At 34.5% G+C, this 27757-nt stretch overlaps 6 protein-coding genes across 10 annotated transcripts; 4 read left to right on the top strand and 2 right to left on the bottom strand.

Annotated features, from left to right (window-relative positions):
• Positions 1-813: 813 nt before the first annotated feature.
• LOC107175587 (beta-xylosidase/alpha-L-arabinofuranosidase 1-like) lies at positions 814-3937 on the bottom strand. Its single transcript, XM_052434152.1, has 7 exons — positions 3503-3937; positions 3002-3307; positions 2731-2900; positions 2512-2612; positions 2081-2422; positions 1557-1970; positions 814-1462 (listed from the first exon to the last, which is right to left on the bottom strand). Exons 1-7 carry the CDS (start codon positions 3935-3937, stop codon positions 852-854), a joined length of 2379 nt encoding a protein of 792 aa, XP_052290112.1. The 3' UTR covers positions 814-851.
• A 2045-nt stretch (positions 3938-5982) lies between these two features.
• Positions 5983-9152, top strand: LOC102628588 (beta-xylosidase/alpha-L-arabinofuranosidase 1). The gene is made up of 7 exons (XM_006468587.2): positions 5983-6417; positions 6613-6918; positions 7020-7189; positions 7308-7408; positions 7498-7839; positions 7950-8363; positions 8458-9152. Exons 1-7 carry the CDS (start codon positions 5983-5985, stop codon positions 9066-9068), a joined length of 2379 nt encoding a protein of 792 aa, XP_006468650.2. The 3' UTR covers positions 9069-9152.
• Positions 9153-9860: 708 nt separating this feature from the next.
• On the top strand, positions 9861-11985 carry LOC102628292 (zinc transporter 8-like). 2 transcript variants are annotated; one of them, XM_006468493.4, is made up of 3 exons: positions 9861-10558; positions 11308-11457; positions 11554-11985. In XM_006468493.4, the coding sequence occupies exons 1-3, from the start codon at positions 9917-9919 to the stop codon at positions 11857-11859; spliced, it is 1098 nt and encodes a 365-aa protein (XP_006468556.1). In that variant the 5' UTR covers positions 9861-9916; the 3' UTR covers positions 11860-11985. The 2 variants fall into 2 exon arrangements, with proteins under 2 accessions (XP_006468556.1, XP_006468557.1); XM_006468494.3 differs by having other exon boundaries at positions 9862-10546.
• Positions 11986-16535: 4550 nt separating this feature from the next.
• Positions 16536-18299, top strand: LOC102629235 (hypothetical protein). Its single transcript, XM_006468497.4, has 2 exons — positions 16536-16782; positions 17775-18299. The coding sequence occupies exons 1-2, from the start codon at positions 16686-16688 to the stop codon at positions 17993-17995; spliced, it is 318 nt and encodes a 105-aa protein (XP_006468560.1). The 5' UTR covers positions 16536-16685; the 3' UTR covers positions 17996-18299.
• A 793-nt stretch (positions 18300-19092) lies between these two features.
• LOC102630001 (phosphatidylinositol N-acetylglucosaminyltransferase subunit C) lies at positions 19093-20981 on the bottom strand. 3 transcript variants are annotated; one of them, XM_015527154.3, is made up of 3 exons: positions 20844-20981; positions 20621-20765; positions 19093-20191 (listed from the first exon to the last, which is right to left on the bottom strand). In XM_015527154.3, the coding sequence occupies exon 3, from the start codon at positions 20160-20162 to the stop codon at positions 19260-19262; it is 903 nt and encodes a 300-aa protein (XP_015382640.2). In that variant the 5' UTR covers positions 20163-20191; positions 20621-20765; positions 20844-20981; the 3' UTR covers positions 19093-19259. The 3 variants fall into 3 exon arrangements, with proteins under 3 accessions (XP_015382640.2, XP_015382641.2, XP_006468563.2); XM_015527155.3 differs by having other exon boundaries at positions 19093-20173; XM_006468500.3 differs by having other exon boundaries at positions 19093-20169.
• Positions 20982-21092: 111 nt separating this feature from the next.
• Positions 21093-25244, top strand: LOC102629521 (protein SUPPRESSOR OF FRI 4). Of its 2 annotated transcripts, XM_006468499.4 has the most exons (7): positions 21093-21286; positions 21836-21936; positions 22486-22612; positions 22863-23284; positions 23853-24007; positions 24137-24190; positions 24908-25244. In XM_006468499.4, the coding sequence occupies exons 1-7, from the start codon at positions 21093-21095 to the stop codon at positions 24977-24979; spliced, it is 1125 nt and encodes a 374-aa protein (XP_006468562.1). In that variant the 3' UTR covers positions 24980-25244. The 2 variants fall into 2 exon arrangements, with proteins under 2 accessions (XP_006468562.1, XP_006468561.2); XM_006468498.4 differs by having other exon boundaries at positions 24137-25244.
• Positions 25245-27757: the final 2513 nt, after the last annotated feature.

Here is a 27757-nt window from a genome sequence, read left to right as displayed (position 1 = left end):
GAAAAACACCAGCTGCTGACATATATGCTTTACATAAACAGTACCGTATACCCCAAGTACAAACCGTTGGCTCTGATACCACTGTTAGGAAATTGAGCTTCCTCCCAAGATCACTCCAAGCAATTTATCAAGCAACAAATTAATAGAAAAAAAATTAAATGGAGAATACATCAATCACACAATACAAGATTTACGTGGAAAACTCTAAATCCGGAGAAAAACTACGGCCGTTATCACAAGACAACCAGAGAAAAATATTCACTATGTGGAAAATTATTACAACCACTCTCAGAAATAATTTTCCCTCACCCAAGCCCCAAATACATAATCCCGATAAATATTCCTTAACAAAGCAAACCCATAATACCCATATTGAGGAGCCAAATGCTCCATCAATATAACTACATGCTTAAGAATATTTTTATCTCTCAATTCTCACCAAAATTTTGATCGCTTCTCTGGGATTTGCATACAAAAATAAGGAGGAGCACTCCTCTATTTATAGCCAAATTATGACTTCCTTTTCTTCCTTTTTTTCCTTCTTTCCATGGGTGGCACCTACCCATTTTCCTTGTTCAATGGCTAGCCACCCACAATCTTTGAATTCAAAGATTGTTGCTCAACAACCCACCATTTTGACACTTTTTTTTTTAAATCAATTTTCAACAACAAATATTTAAATGACTAAGAAATAGAAGTACATGAGAAACAGAAACTATCGAGTCAATATGTCAATCATATCAATTAACGAATCAATAAATAATTAGTAGTACAAAGCAATTCTTTCGCCTATAAAGGGACACATGACGGAAATGGTAACGTATAAAAAGCTTCCAGAAAATTTCTGCCGTTTAATAATTGAAGTTGAGATGAATGGGAAATGAAACCCCTCCATTGCCAACAAAAATAGTGTGCTCCCCAGCCGGCAGAAGGGTATTTGCAGCATAGTCCACGATATTTAAGCTCTTGCAAGCATTAAACACAAATTTAATCCTCTTATTCCGTCCGGCCCTCACAAAAACCCTTTGGAAACCGATGACTTGCTTGATATAAGTTGCAGCTATTTCTGCAGGGGGCTTGGAGTACACAATGACAACATCACTGCCATCTGTGCTGCCAACATTTTGAAAGTCAACTTTGAACTCAAAATAATCATCGCATCTCAGGTCATTGACCAGAACACCAGGACACCGGGTCTTGGAGGCATCACTCGTATAGTTTAGATTGCGACAATGTTGAAGTTTGTTCAAATTTACTTGAATTGTCTTCGTAAAGGAAAGTAGATTGTATTTGAATTGCGTATAGCTGAGGCCGTATCCGAATGGATACAGTGTTGGGCCGTTGTAGAATTTATATGTTCTTCCCGGATAACCTAAGCTATCAACAGGCCTCAATGGCATGGAAGTCAATGGTAGCATCTGGACGTAATCACCATTATACCAGGTTATGGGCAATCTTCCACCTGAAAGCAATATCATCATTTCTTTGTTATACCGAAAGCATACATACAAATTAAAATCGAATTAATCCATATTCCCCTGTAAATATATACTTACCAGGATTGAATTTACCGAAGACAACATCAGCAATGGCACGGCCACCTTCCTCTCCAGGATAGCCAGCCCATAAAATAGCTTTGATGTTAGTGTTAGTCTCAGCAAAGGCGATATCGACGCCACCGGCAGACATGATTACGAGAATGACCGGACCTTTGGCAACTTCAGCAACCTGGTTGATAAGCTGAGTTTGGTATCCAGGAAGCCAGAGATCTTCCCTGTCCAAGCTCTCTGCCTCAACTGACAAATCCAAGCCTGCCAAAATTATTGTGGCATCCGCGGTCTTTGCGGCTTCTGACGCAGCAAATATGGAGTTATTGCTCTTGCAGGCAACGTCATCACATCCCGTCTTGTAGGTCACGTTTGCATACCCAGAGAAGCCAGCAATTGGAGACATGTATCGACACGGAATACCTACAACAAATTAACATGTCGTATATAATTAGTTTTTGAAAACTAAAGAGTAACGAGCAAATGTATCTCCTTTATTTAGATTGCGGTTTGGTGGTATTCAACGAATGTACCTGCGTAATTTCCAATCATGGCTACAGTAGCATTGGCGTGTGGCCCCACAACTGCGACTGTTTTGACCTTGGCAGAGTTCAAAGGCAGAGTGTTCTGATCATTCTTTAAAAGAACAATTCCTTCTCTGGCTGCTTCTGCGGCTAACTCTATATTTTCATCCGAGCAAATATCTTGTTTGCCAAGAGATACATACTGAGGGCTTCCATCGAAGAATCCTAGCCTCATTAGAACGGTGTAAAGGTACTTGAGAGATTTATCTATATCTGTTTCCTTCACCTTCCCTTGTTGCACTGCATTTCCAGTGAAGTTTGTGTAGTATTGTCCACAGTCCAAATCCAATCCTAAGACAAAATAAAACCGTGCATAAACTCCATTCATTAATTATAAAACCAAAGCAGCAGCAATATGTTTCGGAAATCTAAAAACTAACCAGCTTTTAGTGTTTGGGCAACAGCATCTTCTTTCGAATCAGCTAGAAATTTGTGGTTATCAACCATAACTTGGATTGAATCACAGTCTGCCACTATGTATCTGAAAAAAAAAAAAAAAGAGTTCAATAGTTATAAAATAATAGTTAGCAACTATAATTTATTTTCGGTTAAAAAGTTATTCATTATTGAATTATATTATAAAAGAATATTAATTGTACCCGTGAAGATCCCATTCTCCCCTAACAGTTTGATTTAAGAGCTTTGGGTCAGCACAGGAAGGTATGCCATTGACACGGTTATAAGAGCACATAACACTGCTAGCGTCGCCTTCTTTGACACACATTTCAAATGGTCTAAGGAAAGTTTCCTCCATATCTTGCTCGGTCACCTTAATTTAAAATCCAAGAAATTGTTAGAAATTTAATTTGAGTTGTATCTCACACTCCGTAGCTTAGTTAATTTTTCGTCATTAGATTTGGAGGTACTAACCCTTGCATCAAAATGATAACGATCAACTCCCTTCCAATTATCAACATCATAGGCAGCATAATGCTTGCAGCACGATGAAACTTTTAAAGGTCTAGAGTTCAAATCCGTAGCATTTTCATGTCCCTCGACGTCTTGTAAGCCCCTAACATAGTTGACTGCATATCTTCCAACAACAAAAGGATCTTCGCCGGGCGTCTCAGTGATTCTTCCCCACCTTGGATCCCTCGCTACATTAATGTTTGGACTCCAATATGTTAATCCAGCTCGCCCTAGATTGTACATCGCTCGTGCTTCTGTTGAAACGGCCTACAACAATAAAGAGTGAGTTTTTAGTTTAATGAATGCTTTCTTAACGAGGATTTTCGTACTTTATTAAGATCTGAAAAAGACTTTTACACACTTTAATGAAGTGCAAGAACCACTTATTAAAATGTTTCGATTAATTTAATTATCCACGACATGCTAACAAAAATAAATAAAATGGCGCGTGAGATCAAATACCTGGCCTATCTTTTTCCACAATGACTCATTGAATGAAGCTGTTGTGAGGATAACAGTGGGAAAACTTGTTGCTCCAGGAATTACATCATCGAAATGAGTGCCAGGACCGACATTAGACACTCCATGCAGTGCTTCGGACCACCACTCGTACTGCGGAAGCCCCAACCTTGGGACGCCGTGAGCAAAATCTCCGAGTTGCTGCACTTTTTCGTCAAGGGTCATTCGGCTCACCAAGTCCTTCACTCTTACGGAATAGGGCAAAGATGAATCACAGAAGAGAAAGCTTGACATTTGCAATCCAAGTTTAGTGAATCGAGCAGGGTCACAAACGAAGACAGGGCTACTGCTGTCATTTGCACTAACAGCGTTTGTAGAGAAGACAAGTAAAGCAATGGAGAGACTGAAGCATAGGGGGAAACTAACAACTTTGGCCATCATATCCTCTACTTATTCTTTGAGAAGGAAGCTATAGATTTTAGCTATGGAAAAATTATGAGGCAGCTGTGTGCTTTTATAAGTGATTTTTGCACCCTTTGGCTGATGTGATTGGCTATTATCTCTGACTAGCTAGATTACTGTTATGAAGTTACTATTGTAGAAGAGAATGTGAACCACTCACTTTCCTTTTAGTTTATAACAGCAAACATATTTGTTAAATTTTGTCGAATACTTGATTACAGTAACGCATGACAACTCTACTTCGCTGTGCTCAAGTGCGGATGAATGCATGGAAAGTTTACGAACAATAAACGATTTGTCGTTTCAAGTTTCAACCCATTTGATGGTTTCTTTTATCCAAATCTCCTAAAATGTCGCAAATTAATGCCGATTGATTTAGGGTGCATTTGGGATTGAGGTGCTGTAGCTTTTAAGCTACAGCTGCTGTGAAAAAAAAGCTGTAATTATGAAACAAAAGTTAATAATATATAGTAAATATAAATTTTAAATAATAATTTTGATAAAATTATTAAAGATATAATAAATTTTGTATTATACAAGTGAAAAATCATATCAACATAGCTTAAAAGCTACAGCAGCTAGTGTTTACCAAACACTTTAGTGCTTTAGCTTTTAAGCTACAGCTGCCCAACCTCAATCCCAAACGCACCCTTAGCCAAACAATTTTGTTTTAGTTAGTTAATTTGAATATGAAAATCAGGAAAATTAGGTCGTGGATTAATGTGGATTCCGTTTCAGCCGATCAATTTGGTTGTAATCCTTTGAACAAATTAATATATCTAGTTTCTTTCCCTTTTTTCTTATGAAAAAGATAAGTCTAAGACTCCATTTCATAAATTAATTATAAAAAAAGAAGAAGTTAATATTAATTAGTTAATTCGAAAGATTAAAACTATTTCATGAATCGACGAGGTTTGATTCCAAATTCCAATTAGTAGCTCTATTACAAGTTCAAAGTTGATAATAAGCTTACATAAGCAAATCCTAATAGGTTGTATTGAGATAATTAATTAGTTGGTGGTGTGTGTCGTTTTCAACAATTCAACATAAACTAGAGCAGGCACAAGGAATTTTGCCTTACTACAATAAACATAAATTTTAGTTGCAGCTCTAAAGAGATTTCGATTCTAGCATTCAGTATTTTGGAATGTTTTTAATTCTTCTAAATGAGGTAAATATCTTATATTTTTATTTAGATGGTGACACAATTAATAATGAACCATCAGTACAATAGATGAATTAACAACTTAAAACGGTATTTTCTTTCAACAATTTTACTTTCATATATAAAAAAATAGGTGACAAAATTTTTCATAACTACTTGGATATTGAATATTTCATATGTTTTATCAAATTCTGTAACCTAATTAAGATAATATCGTTTTGTAAAATCTTTTTTCTAAATGGATTGTATGGAATCAATGAATAAATGAATATTTAGGTTCCAATAAATTTTAACCAGTCAAAGGATCCCCATCTTTCCCAAATATCTTCAGTAATCATTAACGAATTTTACATAAATGTACTCACAATGTCCAACTAAAAATAATAAACCGGTCTAGAATAAATTTGAACGAGATAACATAACTATAAATTTATTATTGTTTGGCTAATTGGCTAAATCAATCGCCATTAATTAGCGACAGTTTGTGAGAATTGGATAAAAAACAATCAAATGGGTTGAAACTTGAAACAACAAATCGTTTATATTGTTCTTAAAACCTCCTTGCATTCATCCATATCGAGCACAGCAAGCTTTAGTTGTCACCCATGATTAATCAAGCATTAGAAAAAAATTTAGCAATAAGTTTGTTGTCATAAACTAAATAGAGATTTAGTGGTTCACATTATCTTTACAAACCGTGAAACTGTAATTTTATAACAGCAATCTAGCTAGTCAAAGATAATAACCTTTGAGATGAACTCAAAAGCGCATAATTAATTGCTTATAAAAAGATAGGCAGCTTCATAAACTGCTTCATAGCTACAAGCTTCTTTCTCAAAGACTAAGAATAAGAACGATGGCCAAAGTAGTTAGTTCTCTCCTATGCTTCAGTCTCTCCATTGCTTTACTTGTCTTCTCTACAAACGCTGTTGATGCGAATGGCAGCAGTAGCCCTGTCTTCGTTTGTGACCCCGGTCGGTTCTCTAAACTTGGACTGCAAATGTCAAGCTTTCTCTTCTGTGACTCATCTTTACCCTACTCCATAAGAGTGAAGGACTTGGTGAGCCGAATGACCCTTGACGAAAAAGTGCAGCAACTCGGAGATTTTGCTCACGGCGTCCCAAGGTTGGGGCTTCCGCAGTACGAGTGGTGGTCCGAAGCACTGCATGGAGTGTCTAATGTCGGTCCTGGCACTCATTTCGATGATGTAATTCCTGGAGCAACAAGTTTTCCCACTGTTATCCTCACAACAGCTTCATTCAATGAGTCATTGTGGAAAAAGATAGGCCAGGTATTTGATCTCACGCGCCATTTTATTTATTTTTGTTAGCATGTCGTGGATAATTAAATTAATCGAAACATTTTAATAAGTGGTTCTTGCACTTCATTAAAGTGTGTAAAAGTCTTTTTCAGATCTTAATAAAGTACGAAAATCCTCGTTAAGAAAGCATTCATTAAACTAAAAACTCACTCTTTATTGTTGTAGGCCGTTTCAACAGAAGCACGAGCGATGTACAATCTAGGGCGAGCTGGATTAACATATTGGAGTCCAAACATTAATGTAGCGAGGGATCCAAGGTGGGGAAGAATCACTGAGACGCCCGGCGAAGATCCTTTTGTTGTTGGAAGATATGCAGTCAACTATGTTAGGGGCTTACAAGACGTCGAGGGACATGAAAATGCTACGGATTTGAACTCTAGACCTTTAAAAGTTTCATCGTGCTGCAAGCATTATGCTGCCTATGATGTTGATAATTGGAAGGGAGTTGATCGTTATCATTTTGATGCAAGGGTTAGTACCTCCAAATCTAATGACGAAAAATTAACTAAGCTACGGAGTGTGAGATACAACTCAAATTAAATTTCTAACAATTTCTTGGATTTTAAATTAAGGTGACCGAGCAAGATATGGAGGAAACTTTCCTTAGACCATTTGAAATGTGTGTCAAAGAAGGCGACGCTAGCAGTGTTATGTGCTCTTATAACCGTGTCAATGGCATACCTTCCTGTGCTGACCCAAAGCTCTTAAATCAAACTGTTAGGGGAGAATGGGATCTTCACGGGTACAATTAATATTCTTTTATAATATAATTCAATAATGAATAACTTTTTAACCGAAAATAAATTATAGTTGCTAACTATTATTTTATAACTATTGAACTCTTTTTTTTTTTTTTTCAGATACATAGTGGCAGACTGTGATTCAATCCAAGTTATGGTTGATAACCACAAATTTCTAGCTGATTCGAAAGAAGATGCTGTTGCCCAAACACTAAAAGCTGGTTAGTTTTTAGATTTCCGAAACATATTGCTGCTGCTTTGGTTTTATAATTAATGAATGGAGTTTATGCACGGTTTTATTTTGTCTTAGGATTGGATTTGGACTGTGGACAATACTACACAAACTTCACTGGAAATGCAGTGCAACAAGGGAAGGTGAAGGAAACAGATATAGATAAATCTCTCAAGTACCTTTACACCGTTCTAATGAGGCTAGGATTCTTCGATGGAAGCCCTCAGTATGTATCTCTTGGCAAACAAGATATTTGCTCGGATGAAAATATAGAGTTAGCCGCAGAAGCAGCCAGAGAAGGAATTGTTCTTTTAAAGAATGATCAGAACACTCTGCCTTTGAACTCTGCCAAGGTCAAAACAGTCGCAGTTGTGGGGCCACACGCCAATGCTACTGTAGCCATGATTGGAAATTACGCAGGTACATTCGTTGAATACCACCAAACCGCAATCTAAATAAAGGAGATACATTTGCTCGTTACTCTTTAGTTTTCAAAAACTAATTATATACGACATGTTAATTTGTTGTAGGTATTCCGTGTCGATACATGTCTCCAATTGCTGGCTTCTCTGGGTATGCAAACGTGACCTACAAGACGGGATGTGATGACGTTGCCTGCAAGAGCAATAACTCCATATTTGCTGCGTCAGAAGCCGCAAAGACCGCGGATGCCACAATAATTTTGGCAGGCTTGGATTTGTCAGTTGAGGCAGAGAGCTTGGACAGGGAAGATCTCTGGCTTCCTGGATACCAAACTCAGCTTATCAACCAGGTTGCTGAAGTTGCCAAAGGTCCGGTCATTCTCGTAATCATGTCTGCCGGTGGCGTCGATATCGCCTTTGCTGAGACTAACACTAACATCAAAGCTATTTTATGGGCTGGCTATCCTGGAGAGGAAGGTGGCCGTGCCATTGCTGATGTTGTCTTCGGTAAATTCAATCCTGGTAAGTATATATTTACAGGGGAATATGGATTAATTCGATTTTAATTTGTATGTATGCTTTCGGTATAACAAAGAAATGATGATATTGCTTTCAGGTGGAAGATTGCCCATAACCTGGTATAATGGTGATTACGTCCAGATGCTACCATTGACTTCCATGCCATTGAGGCCTGTTGATAGCTTAGGTTATCCGGGAAGAACATATAAATTCTACAACGGCCCAACACTGTATCCATTCGGATACGGCCTCAGCTATACGCAATTCAAATACAATCTACTTTCCTTTACGAAGACAATTCAAGTAAATTTGAACAAACTTCAACATTGTCGCAATCTAAACTATACGAGTGATGCCTCCAAGACCCGGTGTCCTGGTGTTCTGGTCAATGACCTGAGATGCGATGATTATTTTGAGTTCAAAGTTGACTTTCAAAATGTTGGCAGCACAGATGGCAGTGATGTTGTCATTGTGTACTCCAAGCCCCCTGCAGAAATAGCTGCAACTTATATCAAGCAAGTCATCGGTTTCCAAAGGGTTTTTGTGAGGGCCGGAAGGAATAAGAGGATTAAATTTGTGTTTAATGCTTGCAAGAGCTTAAATATGGTGGACTATGCTGCAAATACCCTTCTGCCGGCTGGGGAGCACACTATTTTTGTTGGCAATGGAGGGGTTTCATTTCCCATTCATCTCAACTTCAATTATTAAACGGGAGAACGTGTTCGATACTCCATATGTGTTATATACACTGTTTAATGAATTGTTGTCATATGTTCGAGAGAGGCGAAAGAATTATTTGTACTAAAAACATTGATTTATTTTTTCATTGATGAGGTAAATAAAATTAACTTTTCTATAATTGTTTCCATTCAAATTTTCAGAAATTCACTCCTACACGTGCTACCACTACAAGCCCCTTCCTTTTAGCTTAAATAATGAAGAATAAATGGATAATACAGTCAAAATGAGCTGGCTTGGTTTATCTGGGCTCGTTAGGGGTCCAAGGGTAGTTCTTGGGCGATCAGAATTGTGTTCTCATCATGAGGTGTTTGTACAACAAGCATCACAATCTCGCATCTCACATCGTGCCCTAATGATGATATCATAAACAATAGTAATAATTAATTGTACATATTTAAAATAATCTATTGTGTAATAGAATAATAGTACAATCAAACGTCCGAGAGAACTTGATGAAATTTTCCATTTTTTAAGAGAGAAAAAGGTAGCTTTGTTTTGAGTTCGCAGAAGAGCCACAGTGTCACTTTCCACTAAGTCCCCTAATTTGATGGGACTGTTAGTGATCCCAAAACCCAATTAAAATCCAACTTCCTTGAGAACGAAGATGTTAACTCATAATGTCATCATTTAGTCAACAGACTACACACTTGTCAAGCCTAAGCCAATCAAATGCATATTTCATACACTTTCATGTCGCCATTTAACACTTTCTTGATCACATTGACCAATTATTCTCATCAATAAATACACACTCAAAATCATAAAAGATAACACTACTCAACAATATTGAATAATGCAACTCAGTAATTGCAGCCATGGCCAGAAAAACAATGTTCCTCTTTATTTTCTTTTGTTTTCTTTTGATTCTCCTCCCCCTCTCAGCTTCTGCAGAATGCAAGTGTGATCTCACTGAAACCATCGGCGGCAGTGGCCACAAAAACAAAGCTTTGAAATTGAAAATCGTTGCGATTCTATCAATCCTGATTGCGGGTGCTTTCGGTGTTTCAATTCCAAGCTTTGGAAAAAACATCTCAACTTTTCATCCTGAGAACAATATTTTCTTCATAATCAAAGCCTTCGCCGCCGGCGTGATTCTTGCCACAGGCTTTGTCCACATACTGCCTGATGCGTATGAGAGTCTAACAAGTCCATGCTTAAGCCCAAAACCATGGCAGGATTTCCCTTTCACCGGGTTTGTGGCAATGGTTTCCGCGATTTTGACTATGATGGTTGATGCATTTGCCACATCTTTTTATCAACGTTTGCATTTTAGTAAGGCTTTGCCTGTTAATGATGATGACAAGGAGATGCATGCAGAGCATGAAGGTCATGTTCATGTACATACACATGCCACGCACGGCCATGCTCATGGCTCTGCTTTTGCATCGTCGGATGCTTCTGGTTCTGGGACTTCTGATCTTTTCCGACACCGAATTGTATCACAGGTATCAATTGATGTGAGTTGATAGTTTACTTTCCCCTTTGTTTTCTATTACACCATTCTGATGGTGAGAAAAAAAAAAACAAATAAATCCTCAAATATTTTATTTTAATTAAACTATCTAATTCTTTTCCAAAAAAAAAAACTAAACTATCTAATCGAAGAAGCAATTTCCAGAGATGACAAAACTTGTAACAAGTACTTCTGATAATTTATCGCGCCGCTTGTGTTTGCGCATGTTCCAGAAGTTGACTGACTAACTTGTAAGTACGTCCTGAAAGTCCTTTGGTGTGGTCAATCAATTGCACGTACACGTTGGGCTAGGTGGGTTCCATGATAACAGTTCCTGACTTTGCATCAATCTTGGCATCAGGTTTTGAGTTGCGAATAAGATTCAGAAAGTCAGTTTTGCAGAAAGCATTATCTGTGAAGTCAGTTTTGCAGAAAGCATTATCTGTGACACTACTGATATGCTTTCTGATACAAAGATGGGTCGATGTTTTCTGGTACTGATATGACATTAGTTGGAAAATGGAACTGTGTTTACTGTTTGTATCATGTGGGTAGTGCAAAAAATAGGATAAAGGCATTTACAGTGTGGGGCTATCTTGCCTTTATCTTCATTTGAATTATATTTCATTTGAATTATATTTAAAGCATATATGGTGAAGATACTACACTATATCTATCTGTTCGTTGAAAAGTTTGTTCACTATTGCGAAGCCTTCAATTCTCCTCCACGTAACAAAATTGAATGTTTTATAGGTATTAGAGTTGGGGATAGTTGTGCATTCGGTGATCATTGGGATTTCACTGGGTGCTTCCGGAAGTGTAAAGACAATCAAGCCCCTCGTAGCAGCACTAACTTTTCACCAGTTCTTTGAAGGCATGGGCCTTGGTGGATGCATCTCTCAGGTACTCTCTACTCGTTAGTCACAAATTTTAAAATGTAAAAGCCAAGAACACAAAATATAAAGAGCATTGATGGTGTTGATTTGTTTGTGGAAGCAGGCAAAGTTCAAGTCAAAAGCCGTAGCGGCAATGATACTTTTCTTTTCCCTGACCACTCCCGTCGGGATTGGAATTGGGATTGGGATATCAAAAGTTTACAAAGAGAATAGCCCAACAGCTCTTGTTATTGAAGGCATTTTCAACTCTGCTTCAGCTGGAATCTTGATCTATATGGCGCTTGTGGATCTTCTTGCAACGGATTTTATGAGTCCTAAGTTGCAAACCAATTTCAAGTTGCAGCTTGGAGCTAATTTTTCTCTTCTTTTAGGCTCAGGTTGCATGTCTCTCTTGGCTAAATGGGCCTAAAATTCACAGCCATGCTTTCGCCTTCCTGTTTTTACGAAATGCAAACTTGTTCATGACTTATTGCAACTTAAAGCGTAATTGCCTTCATGTAAAATATAATATTAAGGGTTAATTATCTGTGGGTAACACTTGTTTTGATATATTATAAAAGGATTATACATATTTTAAAAATACTCGATTAGATGATAATTCGTTAAGTTTTACTATTAATTCTAATGGAAGTGGTAAATCAGTTAGGAAATGACGTGTTTGTTTCTACTCATTGATTTTTAATTTTTTTTCAATAGAAAAATATATAAAATTAAATGTAAATCTTAAGTTGAATTCATTAACAAGACTTTTTTTAAAAGATAAATCAATTTTTTTGAAAAAAAATTATTGTTGAATCAAACTCATTTTTAACATAATAAAAGGCAATCTCTCATGAATCAATATAAATCTATGTTGCGTTTACTAAACTGAAATCAAAATGAGCTAGAATCGGAATGGATAGGAATGAGAATGGGTTGAAATGAGAATAGAGAATGGGAATCATAATAAGTTATTTGCTTGAAGTGTAGAAATCGAAATCGGAATGAGCTGAATTGTCATAAATGTGTTTACTTTGTCTTGGAATCGGAATCGGAATCGGAATGAGTTAGATTGTAACAATTTATTAAAAAGCACTTAATGAATTATTGTCATAATTATTATTTTATATTTTAATTATAGTGATTATTTATTCAAAAATTATTATTATTAATAATTATTTTCAATAATATTGATATATTAATTAATAATATTATTACTTATTTAATTATAATAATATAATAATTATTGTGATTATTTATTCAAAAACTATAATTATTAATATATTGTTGTTAATAATGTATTAATATATTAATTAATAGTAATAATTATATTAATTAATTAATAATAATAATATGCGAATTAATTATAATAATTATATTAATGATTATTATGATAGTATATTTATTAATTAATTATAATAATAAAAATACATTAATTATTGTGATTATTTATTCAAAAACTATGATTATTAATATATTATTGTTAATAATGTATTAATATATTTATTAATAGTAATAATTATATATATATTAATTAATAGTAATATTTATTTCAATTAATTAATGATAATATATGAATTAATTATAATAACTATATTAATAATTATTATAATAGAATAGTAATTAATTAATTATAATAATAATATATTAATTATTGTGATTATTTATTCAAAAATTACAATTATTAATAATGTACCGATATACTAATTAACTATAATATACTAATTAATTAATTATAATAGTATATTAATTAATTATATATTTGGCTTTTTTATTTTTAATAATTATATTTTTTGTTTAAAGGAGGGGCATTTTAGGAAATTTAATATGTCAATGGGGCAAAATGGGAACTCTAGGGAATGGGAGATTGATTCCCACCCCCCGTGGGAATCAATCTCCTATTTCCCATTCCTAAATAGTTGTGGGTCCTACGATTTCGATTCCGATTCCTACTCCATTTTTACGAAGTAAATGCCGTCAATTATTCCGATTCTGGATTTTGATTCCCAATGCGGGAAGTAAACACACCACTAATGTTTTTATTTCATTAGCTCTAATTTTGCAAATGTTGGACTTGATTCCTCAAGAATCAGTTTGAGTCCGGTTTTATGGCTTAGTAAGCATTTGTTTTAACTCGCAATTACTATCGTGCTATGAATGTAGAGAAGATGAAGCATGTAGATGGAGCACGGGAAAGACAAAGAAAGAAGGGGGGGGGGGGGGGGGGGGAAAAAAAAGAAAAAAAAAAAGAGATAACAAACAAAATGTGGAAGATAAATAAATTTATTTTTCTAATGTTACCTTTGTGCTATTAGAGTTAATGACAAAAATTAACTAATTACCACTTGATTGAATGTTTTAAAAACATGAGTCATATTTTAAAAACTAGAAAATAGAACCGCACTTCACGCGGCTTTGAAAAAAGAATTTAGTATTATCGTTTTTTTTTACTTTACACTTGATGAAACTGATAAAAAATATAAATTGATTTTTTTTAAAGATGAGACAGCCTTATAAAAAACAAAAAAAAACTATTAGCCAGCAATACAAATAAAGAAGTAACACAATATAAATAATAAAATGAGAGAATATATTATAGAGTGATTTTATTCATTCCAATTGTGTGTGTACAAAACAAAAAGATGAGCTCTCCTTTTATAATTACATAATCATTTCATGAAATTAATGAAAAATTATGGATCATAATTCCTTGTGAGATAATGGGAGTTATAGGGAAGCTAAATGTTGCTAATGGGAGATAGTGGGGAGACTGAGAGATATATGTTATGAACATCTACATTTATTTTAATAAATTCATAACACTCCCCCTTGGATGTTCATTACAAAGAATATGCCTCATTAAAATATTTACATAATTGTTATTGTGTAATAACAATCAAATTAATTATGAGAAGATGAAAAACTAAATATAAAAGAAAATTTCTCTATTTATTAGATAATAGAGAATATACAAAGATGAGAAATGGTGATGCCACATCACCTCCTCAAGCCCCAGCTTTATATATATACTAGAAAATAGAACCGCGTTTTACGCGGCTTTGAAAAAAGAATTTAGTATTATCTTTTTTTTTTTACTTTACACTTAACGAAACTGATAAAAAATATGAATTAATTTTTTTAAAAGATGAGGCAGCCTTATAAAAAATAAAAAAAAAAATTATTAGCCAGCAATACAAATAAAGAAGCAATGGAAGATAAAGAATAAAATGAGAGAATATATTATAAAGTGATTTTATTCATTCTAATTATGTGTGCACAAAACAAAAAGATGAGATCTCCTTTTATAGTTACATAATCACTCCATGAAATTAATGAAAAATTATGGATCATAATTTCTTGTGAGATAGTGAGAGTTATAGGGAAGTTAAAGGTTACTAATGGGAGAGAGTGTGGAGACTAAGAGATATATATTATGAACATCTACATTTATTTTAATAAATTCATAACACTCCCCCTTAGATGTTCATTACAAAGAATATGCCTCATTAAAATCTTTACACAATTGTTATTGTATAATAACAATCAAATTAATTATGAGAAGATGAAAAGTCAAATCTAAAAGAAAATTTATCTATTTATTAGATAATAGAGAATATATAAAGATGAGAAATGGTGATGCCACATCACCTCCTAAAGTCTCAACTTTATATAAGATAAAGAATAAAATGAGAGAATATATTATAGAGTGATTTTATTCATTCCAATTGTGTGTGTACAAAATAAAAAGATGAGCTCTCCTTTTATAGTTACATAATCACTCCATGAAATTAATAAAAAATTATGAATCATAATTCCTTGTGAGATAGTGGGAGTTATAGAGAAGCTAAATGTTGCTAATGGGAGATAGTGGGGAGACTAAGAGATATATGTTATGAACATCTACATTTATTTTAATAAATTCATAACACTCCCCCTTGAATGTTCATTATAAATATTATGCCTCATTAACATCTTTACATAATTGTTATTGTATAATAACAATCAAATTAATTATGAGAAGATGAAAAACCAAATCTAAAAGAAAATTTCTCTATTTATTAGATAATAGAGAATATACAAAGATGAAAAATGGTGATGTCACATCACCTCCTCAAGTCCCAACTTTATATATATATATATATATATATATATATATATATATATATATAGATATAGATATGTCAAAACAAATGTCGCCATAGAATAATTAACTCTAATATTAATTGAGATATATCACGAATCATGCTGAAAACCAAACTTTTTAAAATTCCAGAAGGTGAGAATGAGCTTTCTGAATCGTAGAAAAATAAATGGATGTGTGAATTGTTCTAAAAGTAGGGATTTGTAGTATAATTTGACGGTAATATTAGTTAAATTTTAAATTTTGGATCACCATTGCCAACATAAGCGTGTGATTTGCCTATTCACACTTGATGCTAGGAATTCAACTAAGAAAGTCAGCTCATTCAACCCATTGCCAACAAATCTTGATTATTCAATAATCATTCTTCTTGATTTTTCATGGGGTGGTGAATATTCTCTCCATTTGAAATTTTATCAACTGACATCAATTCTAAATTTGAAGGTATTTTCTTACAGTGGCTACTACTAAAATCATTACTCCTCAAAAAAGTATATTGGGTACTTGTGAAAAATTGAAAATTCATTGATTCATAAGAATAGAAATATTTTTTTTAACTTTAATCAATACAAAATTTATTAGGCACATGTGAAAACTGATTAATTGGTAAGAATAAGAAATATTGTATTATCATTAAATTTAGGTTGATTCTCAAGTTATTAAAAGAAATTCAAAATTTTTATTGTCTTGACTGATGTAATGATATACATTTTTATTGTCCCGATTTATGTGATGATATACATATTTACAAATTGCAACTATGTATCTAATTTCATAAATTTATCATAATTATTAATTTATTATTTTTGAAGAAACAAAATAATGACAAGATAAATAAAATAAATCTTTTTTGGGCCAGCAAATTAGGCTGGCACATGATATTAGGCCATTGCCCAGAGGCCAAAATTTTCCGGGCCAGCCAACCCTTTGGTTGACTGGTTTACATGTCTGAGCGAACCAAATATTCGGTCTAGTAAGACTAAACCGAACCATACTCCATGCTCTCTTTCAAAAATCAATCGAACCTACCCATCTGGACGATTCTGCGAAACTGAAACAAAACGGAAGAGTTCGCTGAATTTAAGTTCGTAGTTTTTGGCAGAAACAAAATAACAATGGCAGCTGTGGTGAAAAAATTCTTCATCGCATCGATGTTTATGTGGATGGCTCCGCTTGCCATTTTATACGCTTTTAATCATAATTTGCTTCCTGGTAAGATCGAACTTTTTTTTTTCGATTTTTTCTTAAGCACTTGTTCTGAAGTTTGGTAGCTTATGCTCGAATTAGTTCCCTTAGGTTGATAAAAATTGTGGATTTTATTGCGGCTATTACTTGAATTGTTTGTGTGTGAACGTTTTTGTTTGTTTTTTTTTTCTGGGTTGGTGGAAATAGGATCTAAATCGAGGAAACAAATATAGTTTATTGTGAATGCCCTTTTCATTTTGATTTGTTATCAATTGGTAGGTTTGCTCTTGTTTTTGTTGAATGCAGTTTTGACTCTCGCAACTTAACTTCATTATCCTGGAAAGGATGCTAACCATCTCGCATTAAGAAGTATCTCCTCAAGCTTAACAGAGAAAGTTAAGCCTAACGCTTTTTTATACACGTGTACTTGAGTGCCACCAGCCGTACTAGTTGATTTTTTTTTTTTTGTTCCGTTATTTTAAAAACAATGTATAACTAGAAAATTGGATAACACCATGCTTTTTTTTTTTCAATTATAAGTTATTGCAATGGAAGTGTGCTTCACCGGGAGAGGGAAGCGCCATGGATGTGGTTGGATTACATATGGCTTGGCCATTAACAATTTAACATTTTATGGAAAGCCTATGTGATGGGAGTTAGGGTTTTCCATTAATCCCGTAATCTGTCCAGACTGCAGGGAACTTTGAAATTAGAAAAAGTAAATAAACCCTGGCCAACATTTGCAATGATAGACCTTTTTTTCTTAAAGACAGTCTAGGAACTGGTTTTATCTCTTTCTAAAATGGTTCCTTAAGTCGAAACTTCGAAGCCAAAAGTAGCCCCTCCTCTTCTTAGGGGATTGCTCCATTTCTTTTTTGAGTATATTATAAAATTGATATCAATTATTATACTTTTCCTGATCTGTGCTCCAATGCAGTTCATAGGAGCATCTTGTTGAAGCATCATCATTTTTCCTCTTTGATGATAAGATTTTGAAGTGTTTTCACACTTTCTGACAGGTTCAACAAATTTGACTCCTTACTCTGCAACTCTGTTGAGTGGGTTTCTTGCTGTGATATCTGTAAATATAGTTATTGCATTTTACATTTATATGGCAATGAGGGAACCTTCAGACAAACATGAGCCAGACCCTAAATTTCTTGCCGAGGCAAAAGCTAGTGTAAGCCAGCCTACCGATAAAGCTGAGGTTTCTTCTGAATCCCTCAAGAAAAAAGAGTAGGATACCAAAGCCTTGGCCATTTCACCTTTGAGAAAATTTTCAAATGAAATGTGCAAGCAGGGCTCACTGCTGATTGGATAAAGTTGAAATATGCTTGGTTATCTATGTTTCTAAAGTGTCATGCCAGAGTTTCAGTGCCAACCCTACAATTTTGGGAGATGTATGATTTTGTGCTGTTCACTTAGTTATTTTTTCCTTTTTCTTTCGAGAAAAGAACTTGGTGTGGAGGAAGTGTGAAGGGAGGTGGAATGCTTATGTAATAATCTTCTTATGGTGCAATTATTGGAAACCAGCCATTAACTGATGAGGATCTTCATATGCTTATGTAATGCTTATCCTCTTCATATGCTGATGTAATGCTTATCCTCTTCTATCCTTTAGCTTCAAAATTTCCTGTAGTCTACTCCTCTCTCTCTCCCTTTTTTTTTAAAAAAAAATCTGGAACAATTTTTTTGAATTAATTGTGTTGATGAGCCAATAGTAAGTTCTTGGTTCTCTTCAATCTTGTGTGAAAAATGGTGATATAAGATTGGTCTTGAACCTTCAGTTATGAGGGCTTATTTGGGTGATCAAATCTATTACAATTGCATTAGCAATGGTTAGACAATTTGAGGTTCCACTTTTGGTTATCAAGGTTGGGAAATGATTTTTCATTACGAATATTTAAAACAAATAAATTGAATAGTACTTCTTCTCCGAGGTTCTCACTACATGAATTATATAAGATTATCGTCCGAATGCTGCCATAATCAAGCTTGCCCATCATTTTTGTAATGTATATTTCTGATTGATCCTTGGAGAATTATTAGATAACCAAATTCTGAATGCAACTTAAAATATCATTTGTTTCTTTTTGTGGTCAATGAAATATTCAATAAATAAATGTTTCACTATATACTCACATCACAGTTTGAAACTTGAAAGAACATTGGCTAACAACAGTTAACATAGAGATTCAACAAACAGTAACGTTGGAGAAATGTTTGATACAAGTGGAATTGCATATTACTCCGGGAAGATCCACTTGGAAGAAATATCTGGAAGTGGCTTGAAAATTTGCAAGTAACTTAGTGAAGTATAAGTAAAAACTTGGAAAATCTAATGAAAGTTTAGCAACTATAATATTTACCTAAATTTAGGTCTGTAACTGTTAGTACATACGGCAAATATCAGCCAACAACTTCATCATGAATCCATGGTTACAAAACTGAACTCATTAATCTTAAAATTGTCATTAAACAGATAAAGAGAGGCACAAATATGCTCAATCTGTTATATCAAAACAGAGTTTGGCCTCATCCCAAGGACCATTAATCTCAAATTTGTATTCTTGAATTCGTATAAGCCAGTAAGGACACACCACGTTCACAAAAACCAACAAGCCTAAAAACAACACAAAAAGTAACTGATGCAACATATGAACAAATGCCAGGGTCACAATCATTAAGGCCACAGAGAATAAAAGGTGCAAACGAAAGGAGTATTTCTTTACACAGTAAGTGACTAGCGGAGCAAAAAGGAAGACTAGCAAGGAGAAAAGCATAATAGCAAAGACATGAAGCCTTGATGGAAGACGGGAAGCAATGAAAACAGATGCTACAACAGAAGCATTCAAAGAGATACAGCTAGTTAAGGTCGGATTTTGTAGAGCCCCTGGAGCTTTTATAGTGGATCCTGAGTAGTCATGCAGGAAGAGGTGGAGGACAAGAAGTGAAATGGTTAATGCCCAGATGGAGTCTGAGCTAATGGATCTCGTGAGTGTTTGGTAGATAGGAGCTAAAACATAAAGCCCAGTTATAAAAAAAGAGATATTCAGGATATAATGGAATAAAAGGTTAAGAGAAAGCATTCCTTCAGTAAGAACTAGAATCAGGAAACCTGTTCCAAGGAGACTAACATCTAGAAGCAAGAGGGAATTTTCATCGAGACTAGATCTAAGAGTGTAGGCCCAAACTAATACAACAAGAGCAACAATGCATAGATATTGTGAGATCGAAACTGAGTCTTGCATCACCTTCAAAATGTCCCTTTTAACAACACTGGCATTCATGACCATTTGCTCAAGAAAAGATTCATCGGTATGGTTGTCCTCAAACCCAGGTTGCATCCCTCCGTATGCCACTTTCCTCCATCTTGGTGGATTCGGAGAAGAGCTATTGTCTTCCATTTCCAACCTATCTTCAAATTTACTTCAAACTGTTAGCAAGTACAAGGATTCACGCAAAATTAAAAGAAACCTGTCCAACTAAACCAGCAATAGTTACTCATTAAGAAAACTGAACAAACACACAAATTTTTCGTTCCTATAACAAGATCTACACATTTGGCAATCACCAAATGCATAATAAGCCATCTGAAATTCTTCAAATGTAAGAATTAACAGATCATGTTTATCATCACATGGCATAAACCCTAAGAACCTAGAAGCTAAAACTGACTTTTGGATATTAAAAAAAAGTACTCATATACAAATTCACAATTACAGACAAGAATTAAATCTAAACGGTGGCGACAATTAAAGACAGCAGTGGCCAAGGATAACAAAATCGGCAAAAAAAAAAAAAAGAATTTCAAAATAAATTCAGTAGAAATGGGAGTGAAATTTGCTTGCATTGAATTACTGACCAATTTTCCGGTGAAGAATCGTTGAGCCTTTATCTCTTTTTCGATCTCTCCATTGTCTCTCTCTTTTCTCGTCCGCTGTGTCTGTCTCTCTCTCTCTTGCTCGCTCGGTTTCTTTCCTTTTTGCTGGTTGTGAATTTATGATTTCCTGATTAAAAGAAAAATCGTTGTTTGCGCCAATATTTCTTTCGTTATGATAATTGCTAATAAAAGTAATTTTTCTTACATAAGCTTTTCTTCGGTGGCCCCCACTAAGATCCTACGTGGCAAGCGGCACTTTGAGGCGCTATTAAAAACACGTCATACCTCCCCTCTTGCATAAATAAATAACAAAACCTCAGATCAGAGATATCGAGCAGAGAACGAGAGAGGGGAGAAACAGTAGGAAACCCTAATAAATCAATCGAGCGAGAACGAGAGTGATTTTGATAAATTTTTTTTAAAGGCAAATAGAGAGAAACAGGGAAGGGCAAAGATGGGAAAGAAGAAGAAGAGAGTATCGTCGAAGGTTTGGTGCTATTACTGCGACAGGGAATTCGATGACGAAAAGATTTTAGTACAACATCAGAAAGCTAAGCACTTCAAGTGCCACGTGTGCCACAAGAAGCTCTCCACCGCCGGCGGCATGGCCATTCACGTCCTTCAGGTTCACAAAGAGAATGTCACCAAGTAATAATCTTTCTTTTTTTCTTTTATTTATTTGATTAATTTTGGATGATACGAGTCAAATTTAGGTTCTTGGTAAACTTTTCATAATTGTTCTATTTGCTGAATTCGGATATTTAACAAGTGAGTGATAGGGCAAAAAGAAAAACAATTTTTTTTTTTAATAGGAGGCAAAAAGAAAGCAATTTTGCATTGGGATTTTTTTAATACGATAGCTGCATTTTCGTAGATCCTGAACATCTAGGAGTTATTATTTGATTAATTAAGCCGAAGGCAAGCTACTGCATAATAATTGCATGTTAATCTGGGAACAACCGGGTATGAAAGTATCGTTGGGTATGTATATTGAAAATGCTTATAATTTTCATGTAAGGGAGCACAGTTCAAGTTATTTACTGATGTGAATTTGTTGATTTTGAGTTATTGAATTCTTTGTTACTGTGGATGATGAACAGAATAATAATATACTTCCTTTTTGACATGGTATACTCATTCAGTCTCAATTTTCTGTTTTCATACCTACTGTCTTTGAAATTTTACTTCTTTTGCCAGAGTACCTAATGCAAAACCAGGTCGAGAGTCGACCGACATTGAAATTTATGGAATGCAAGGAATACCACCTGATGTCTTAGCTGCTCATTATGGAGAAGAAGGTGAGGTGCTTTGCAAATGCGTCACTTATCCACCTAATTTATGGATTGTTTTTGCACCAGTTTGTTTGTTGTAATTAGTTTTGATTGAATTAGAAGCTAAAGAGCAACCAATAAATAGATTAGTTACAAACAGTTGGCTGCTGGATTTCTCTATGGTGTTTTTTTTTTCTTGTGAACAATTGGCTTATGCTTTGCTGGAGTTTTTTCGCTCTCCTGCTCACATGTACACAAGAGAGGTTATTTTTCAGTAGTTGAACTTCTTTTTGTATAGTTTGCTTCAATCTCCCTGGTCTTACTATTCATATTCAAACTTTTTTTCAAGCTAGAAACTGAACAAACTAAGTTACGGAGTACTTGTTATGTTTATATCTTAATTGTTGATTCAATGTTCATGAAAGTGATAGATAAGTACTTTCTAATGTTCCAAGTGTCTTGGTGGTTTTTGGACTCGGTACTAATTCTGTCTTAAGAAAATTTGAAGATTTTGCACATCTGAAGCTATTGAGCAAAATAGAGCTTCACTCTTAACAAATGTTAATATTATTGCAGAAGAAGAAGTTCCATCTAAAATGGCCAAAGTGGATACTTCTTTCCCACAGCTGGTAGGTGGGGTGGTGCCAGGACAATTGGGTGTCAGCTATCCTCCTCAATCAACTTTAGGCATGATGCAGCCAATGTAGGTTTCCTACTGATTCTCCTTCTTCTTCTTCTTCTTCTATACATACCTCTCGTAAAAGGAGCCATAAAGTATAATTCTGTATGTCCACTTTTTAACTCTCTCTTTCCTTGCCATAATCTCAAATCATTACCATCCCTTTCTTTATAAGTTCTTTTTCATTTTATTAATCATTATGATATGGTAACATTTTCATGCCATGAGGTTATATGTTTATTGAAGTTTTTTACTGATTGTTTTTGGGCCACAGTTATAGTTCTGCAGTTCCCGTGCCTCCCGCTGGTTGGCCAGTGCCTCCTCGTCCTCAACCCTGGTATCCACAGCATGCAGCAGTTTCAATTCCCCCACCTGCTGCAGTGGGTTATGCTCAACAGCCTTTATTTCCTGTGCAAAATGTGAGGCCCCCTCTGGCATCGTCTACATCACCTGCACTCCAACCTTCTCCAGTAGTTCCTCCTGGAATGCCCTCGTCTACACCTCCTGTTACCGTATCCCAACCCTTGTTTCCTGTGGTGAATAACAATACGACTAGTCAAAGTTCCCTATTTTCGGCTCCTATTCCCTCAACAAGTATTGCACTGAGCTCTTCAGCAGAAATTAAGGGTTCAGTTGATGCCCATTCAAGTGCTAACACATCTGTGACCAACAGCTACCATGTCCCAAGCATGCAAGGTTTGATTATTCTTTCACTAATAATGAAAATTTTTCTTTTCACAATGTTATGTTTGATTGAGAAGGGTGTCTCATTTTTTTTTTTCAATTTTTCATATGATTAGACTGCTTTATATTCTTCACTCTATTGATAATTAGATGGATATTTAATTTTGTATTCTTTGTAGTTAGCTAAGGTGGGTTATGTACTGTGTAGTTGGTAGTTTTTTGTCTCTCTTTTTCTCTCTGATTCCTTGCATTCTCTATTGCGTGCATACACGCTGAATGCAGTTCAAATGCATGTTTAAACTTCCTCTAGTTATGGTTAAAAGGAATAGGTTTTGTATCACCTAGCATTTGAGAGTGATATCTTTATATAATTGTACATCCAATTCCTTATCTGTTTAGCTTGATTGGTACTAAGACTAATATTGTTGTTGTACGATTGCTCATTGGATATCTACAAGTTCAATTTATGTTATCCTTGAAATTCAAGAAGTTTTTGAATAGGTCAACTTTTATTTCCCATCCCTAAAACATGGTGTCTACGTTGATTTTTCTGATTTATGAAATTATATCATATTTGCAGGTGGGACATTATCCAATTCTCATTCTTATGCTTCTGGTCCAAATACTGGTGGTCCTTCTATCGGACCACCCCCTGTAATTGCAAATAAAGCTCCTGCAACCCAGCCAGCTGTTAATGAGGTCTATTTAGTTTGGGAGGATGAAGCAATGTCCATGGTTAGTTATTTTTATTTATTTATTTTTGATAAACCATGGTTAATATTCTTAAATGCAAAGTAAAAAGGTGGTTATCTCAAATGTTACTGCAGACTTGTTAATTGTGGTTGTGATTTGAAAAAAATGCAGGAGGAGAGAAGAATGTCCTCGGTGAAGTATCAGGTGCATGATGAAACTAGCCAGGTAAGTTATAACTACCTCTTTAAAATATGGAGTTGGTTTGTATTTTCTAACCAGATGGATAGGCCTTATGTTTCGTGTTTTCAGATAAGTTGTTTACGCTTTGTTACCTATTTAGAGAGGTATTTTCTCTATGAGTTCCAATTTTTTTTTTTTTTAATCTTCACGAAATGAGGGCAAAAAATGTTGACGAACATGCTAGCTTTCTTTTAATTATCATTTTGCTCCAACTATTGGATGATGGCAATATTGTTTATCTTAAACTGCTATTCTCCGGTTTGCACGCACTGCCTCCAACTGTTGTGGGCGTCAAAAGAATCAAGTAGGTATTTGCATTTTTCTAGTAATTACACTTTTGACAAGCTTGCTGGAAACAAGTACAGGATTCTTCAAACTAATATTGTACCCAGTTAAAAGAACAAAGTGTATGTACTTGTCCTCCTAAAATTTGGCTTAATTTTGTTGTTATTCATTCACCCTATGCTGGATTCTTAAGTGTTTTGGGTTTGAGTGGAACAAGGTCATACCCCAAAAATTTTTCATTCGCATCGTTACAATTTATTTTAATGATCGAACAGTGAATTCAGACTTGGCCCAGGTCAGCTTCTTCTGCAATGTTTGGCATCACTTGTATAGGACCAAGCTGTAACATATGTGGTTTCTCGAAATGATAGTATCCTCAGTTCTTCTCTTATCGTTTTGTTTGTGTTTCTGTTTCAGATGAGCTCAATTGATGCTGCCATTGACAGAAGGATATCAGAAAGCAGGCTTGCAGGTCGAATGGCATTTTAGGCTGACTGGGCATCAGACAATGAACCTGTTGGAACCATTTTTTTAGGGTCTTTAGAAAAGAGCTATTTAGATATGGTGTTGTATTCTTTGCAAGAAAGTAAGTTACAAGCAGCTGAAGCAGTGAAATCTGAAATTTTATGACTTTTTTATTTTTCCTTTTTTTAAAAAAAAAAGAAGAATATCTATTTCTGGTCACATTGTAAACCTATTGGAATATAATTTTGGTTCTCATTACACATTTATCACATTGAATTTCCATTTTAAATTTTCTCCCCTTTCTCCCGAGTTAAAATATATCTCCCAAGTCCTAATAGTTATGGATTTCTATGTACTGATTATGGATCTTTTTGCACAATGTTTTAGAATAGTATAACACAAATTAATGAATAAAGTCAAACATGCATTTCAAGCAGTGGGTGGCCATGGAGGTTTTTAAAATATATGTTTTTTTTTTCTGCTTTTAAATTTTGAATGAAGTTGAATCACTTGATTATTTTGTCATTAAGATAATAAAAGCCCAAGAAAAATGTTTGTTGGTTCGCTCTCATTCACTCTGATTTACAAGATATCAAGAAGGAAAATGAACAACTCGATGCCTTTCTCTCTGGTTTGGTTTCCTCCCCTTCCTCAGATGTATGCTTCTTTTGTTAGTTTATTCTTTTTCTTTCCTTAGTGATTTCCTTGTGACAAAATTAGCCCTTGTCGCTCCCATACTCCCATACTTGCTTGCAAAAATGATTATATTTTATTAATCTGCTTCCAACAGCTGCAAACTTCACGGCCAAAAAGGTGCTTACAATATTTATGGGTTAAAGATGGGCAAATGGAAAGAAACACACTTGTCATGCCTTAGTTGAGTGCAAAATGGCTTTGTCAGGTTTGGATCCTTAGAAAATCTTTGCAATGCAGATGAGTCTAATGCGGCTCCAAGAACAGAGGCCAAAGCTAAAACTTGGTTTTAAGCATTATTGATTCAGCAAATAGCTCACAAAGGAAGCTGACAGGCTTGGGGCTGTAATCAGAAATTCCAAGGTGAAGCAACGGCAGCTGCTGGTAGATTTTGAGTTCTCCCAAGTGGAAAGTTTGGATTCAAGGTGCACAGGATTTAGCTTAGGAATCAGTATAAATGAACATGAATTTTAATAATTTTTTATTTATTTAATGAATGTGCTAGTACAAATAATTTTTTTTAAAAATGTAGAATAATAGTGTATTATGATATCTTTTTAATAATATTGTGGAAAATATGGTTCTGTTTCAATTTCCTATATGTGAATAAGTTTCTTAATGACAAATTTTCATCACATGCATCTTCAATCTTCTCCTTAATCTCTACTATCTTCACCCCAAACTCATCTCTCTTTTCCATGAAATTTTGACCACTTGATTTATTTTTGCTATTCTGAACATCTTTATCTGTGGGTGTGATTGCATGAGTTATATTATGTTTAAGTGTTTCAACTACACTATACATTTTTTGTACCAATGCATAAGTATCTAAATTGTTCCTCTTTAGCTCACCAACTTCGTACTTGATAGCAGCGAGATTAAATATTTTTCGATTAATTTTTTCATTAAACTTTGTCAATTCCTTCTCAGGGTTTCAATTTTGAAAGTTTGCTTCACCCTCTCCATTTGTTTTTATGCTTTTTTAGAGCTCTGCATCATATTTTCCTTCCATTTGCATTTTTGTGTTAATATTTGATCAATCATGTAACATCAAATATATCTATAAAGATATGTAACTAAACAAATAAAATATCAATAAACAAAATTGAAGATTTTAACTACTATATTTTCATAATAGGATCATCTTTAATTTTTAGAATTTAAAGACCAACTTTTAAAATTTAATTGTAAGATATCCATAGTCAGCTGAATTCCCTTCTCAAAACAATTTTTGCTCATAAAACTAGTGGAAAGCTGGATCCAGGGGCTAGCATGTTCGAAGGAATAGTTCTCTATGAAGCTTTCTTTTCTTCTCAGCCCAAGTTCAAAACAGCTCGCTCAGGCCACGCTTGCTGACGACGGAACACATAGTCAATTAAATCACCCCCTGCCCAGGTAAAGCCCAAGGTATCTCACCTTTAAGGGTTCATTGCCTCGTGATTGCTCTCCCCTTTGACTTTTACCGTATGGCTGGCAATCTCTGTGGCCCCTTTAGGAGCCCCGAAGCCGTCGTCTAGTGCCTTTAAGCACGTTAAAGAATGATTTTCATTAGCGTAGGACAGACACAGACCTTAAACCATGGCCATAAATACTCAAGGCGATAAACTAACAATAAGTTGAACTAGAAGGACAAGCTTACGGTTCAGTAAATGGTTAATAAAAAAAAATTCCTAGGTTAACATTATACATCTCCTTGATTTGGAAGGAGACTGTTGTGTTATTAAAAAAAAAAATCTAAATTGAAAATACAACTGAAATTCACAAGAATTCACCATAAAATTAATTCAAATAACAAAAATAATTCAGATTTTTTTGCACCGTTAGTGCTATGGAATAAGCAATACTTGTTAAGAACAACTTACCATAATACTTATAAAAAATAATTTATCAAATCTCTTTTGTCTAATCATTAAGAAATAGAGATAGTCTTAAAAAAATCAATTGTAAATATATATGAATGTGAGAGAAAAAAAAATTATATTTTATCATATCTCTATTTTTTCTCTTTTTAAGTTTATTTCTATTTTTTTATCATATCTTAAAAAAAAATCTATTTTTTTAAAGATATGATAAAAAATATTTTAACTGGTTTGTTAACCAGTTAAAATA

The sequence above is a fragment of the Citrus sinensis genome, chromosome 2, assembly GCF_022201045.2.
Source record: "Citrus sinensis cultivar Valencia sweet orange chromosome 2, DVS_A1.0, whole genome shotgun sequence".
In the NCBI taxonomy this organism is placed as follows: domain Eukaryota; kingdom Viridiplantae; phylum Streptophyta; class Magnoliopsida; order Sapindales; family Rutaceae; genus Citrus; species Citrus sinensis.
This window is presented reverse-complemented; position numbering and strand designations above follow the sequence as displayed.

Bases quoted from the DNA above. Each gene is read 5' to 3' on its own strand.
- LOC107175587 (XM_052434152.1), bottom strand. From the start codon at position 3,937: ATGGCCAAAGTTGTTAGTTTCCCCCTATGCTTCAGTCTCTCCATTGCT. The intron at 2,901-3,001 runs GTTAGTACCTCC...TTTTAAATTAAG, and splicing joins GTTATCATTTTGATGCAAGG to GTGACCGAGCAAGATATGGA. The intron at 1,463-1,556 runs GTAAGTATATAT...TATTGCTTTCAG, and splicing joins CTTCGGTAAATTCAATCCTG to GTGGAAGATTGCCCATAACC.
- LOC102628588 (XM_006468587.2), top strand. From the start codon at position 5,983: ATGGCCAAAGTAGTTAGTTCTCTCCTATGCTTCAGTCTCTCCATTGCT. The intron at 6,919-7,019 runs GTTAGTACCTCC...TTTTAAATTAAG, and splicing joins GTTATCATTTTGATGCAAGG to GTGACCGAGCAAGATATGGA. The intron at 7,840-7,949 runs GTACATTCGTTG...AATTTGTTGTAG, and splicing joins CATGATTGGAAATTACGCAG to GTATTCCGTGTCGATACATG.
- LOC102628292 (XM_006468493.4), top strand. From the start codon at position 9,917: ATGGCCAGAAAAACAATGTTCCTCTTTATTTTCTTTTGTTTTCTTTTG. The intron at 10,559-11,307 runs GTGAGTTGATAG...AATGTTTTATAG, and splicing joins TATCACAGGTATCAATTGAT to GTATTAGAGTTGGGGATAGT. The intron at 11,458-11,553 runs GTACTCTCTACT...TTGTGGAAGCAG, and splicing joins TTGGTGGATGCATCTCTCAG to GCAAAGTTCAAGTCAAAAGC.
- LOC102629235 (XM_006468497.4), top strand. From the start codon at position 16,686: ATGGCAGCTGTGGTGAAAAAATTCTTCATCGCATCGATGTTTATGTGG. The intron at 16,783-17,774 runs GTAAGATCGAAC...ACTTTCTGACAG, and splicing joins TAATCATAATTTGCTTCCTG to GTTCAACAAATTTGACTCCT.
- LOC102630001 (XM_015527154.3), bottom strand. From the start codon at position 20,162: ATGGAAGACAATAGCTCTTCTCCGAATCCACCAAGATGGAGGAAAGTG.
- LOC102629521 (XM_006468498.4), top strand. From the start codon at position 21,093: ATGGGAAAGAAGAAGAAGAGAGTATCGTCGAAGGTTTGGTGCTATTAC. The intron at 22,613-22,862 runs GTAGGTTTCCTA...TTTGGGCCACAG, and splicing joins TTAGGCATGATGCAGCCAAT to TTATAGTTCTGCAGTTCCCG. The intron at 23,285-23,852 runs GTTTGATTATTC...TCATATTTGCAG, and splicing joins CCATGTCCCAAGCATGCAAG to GTGGGACATTATCCAATTCT.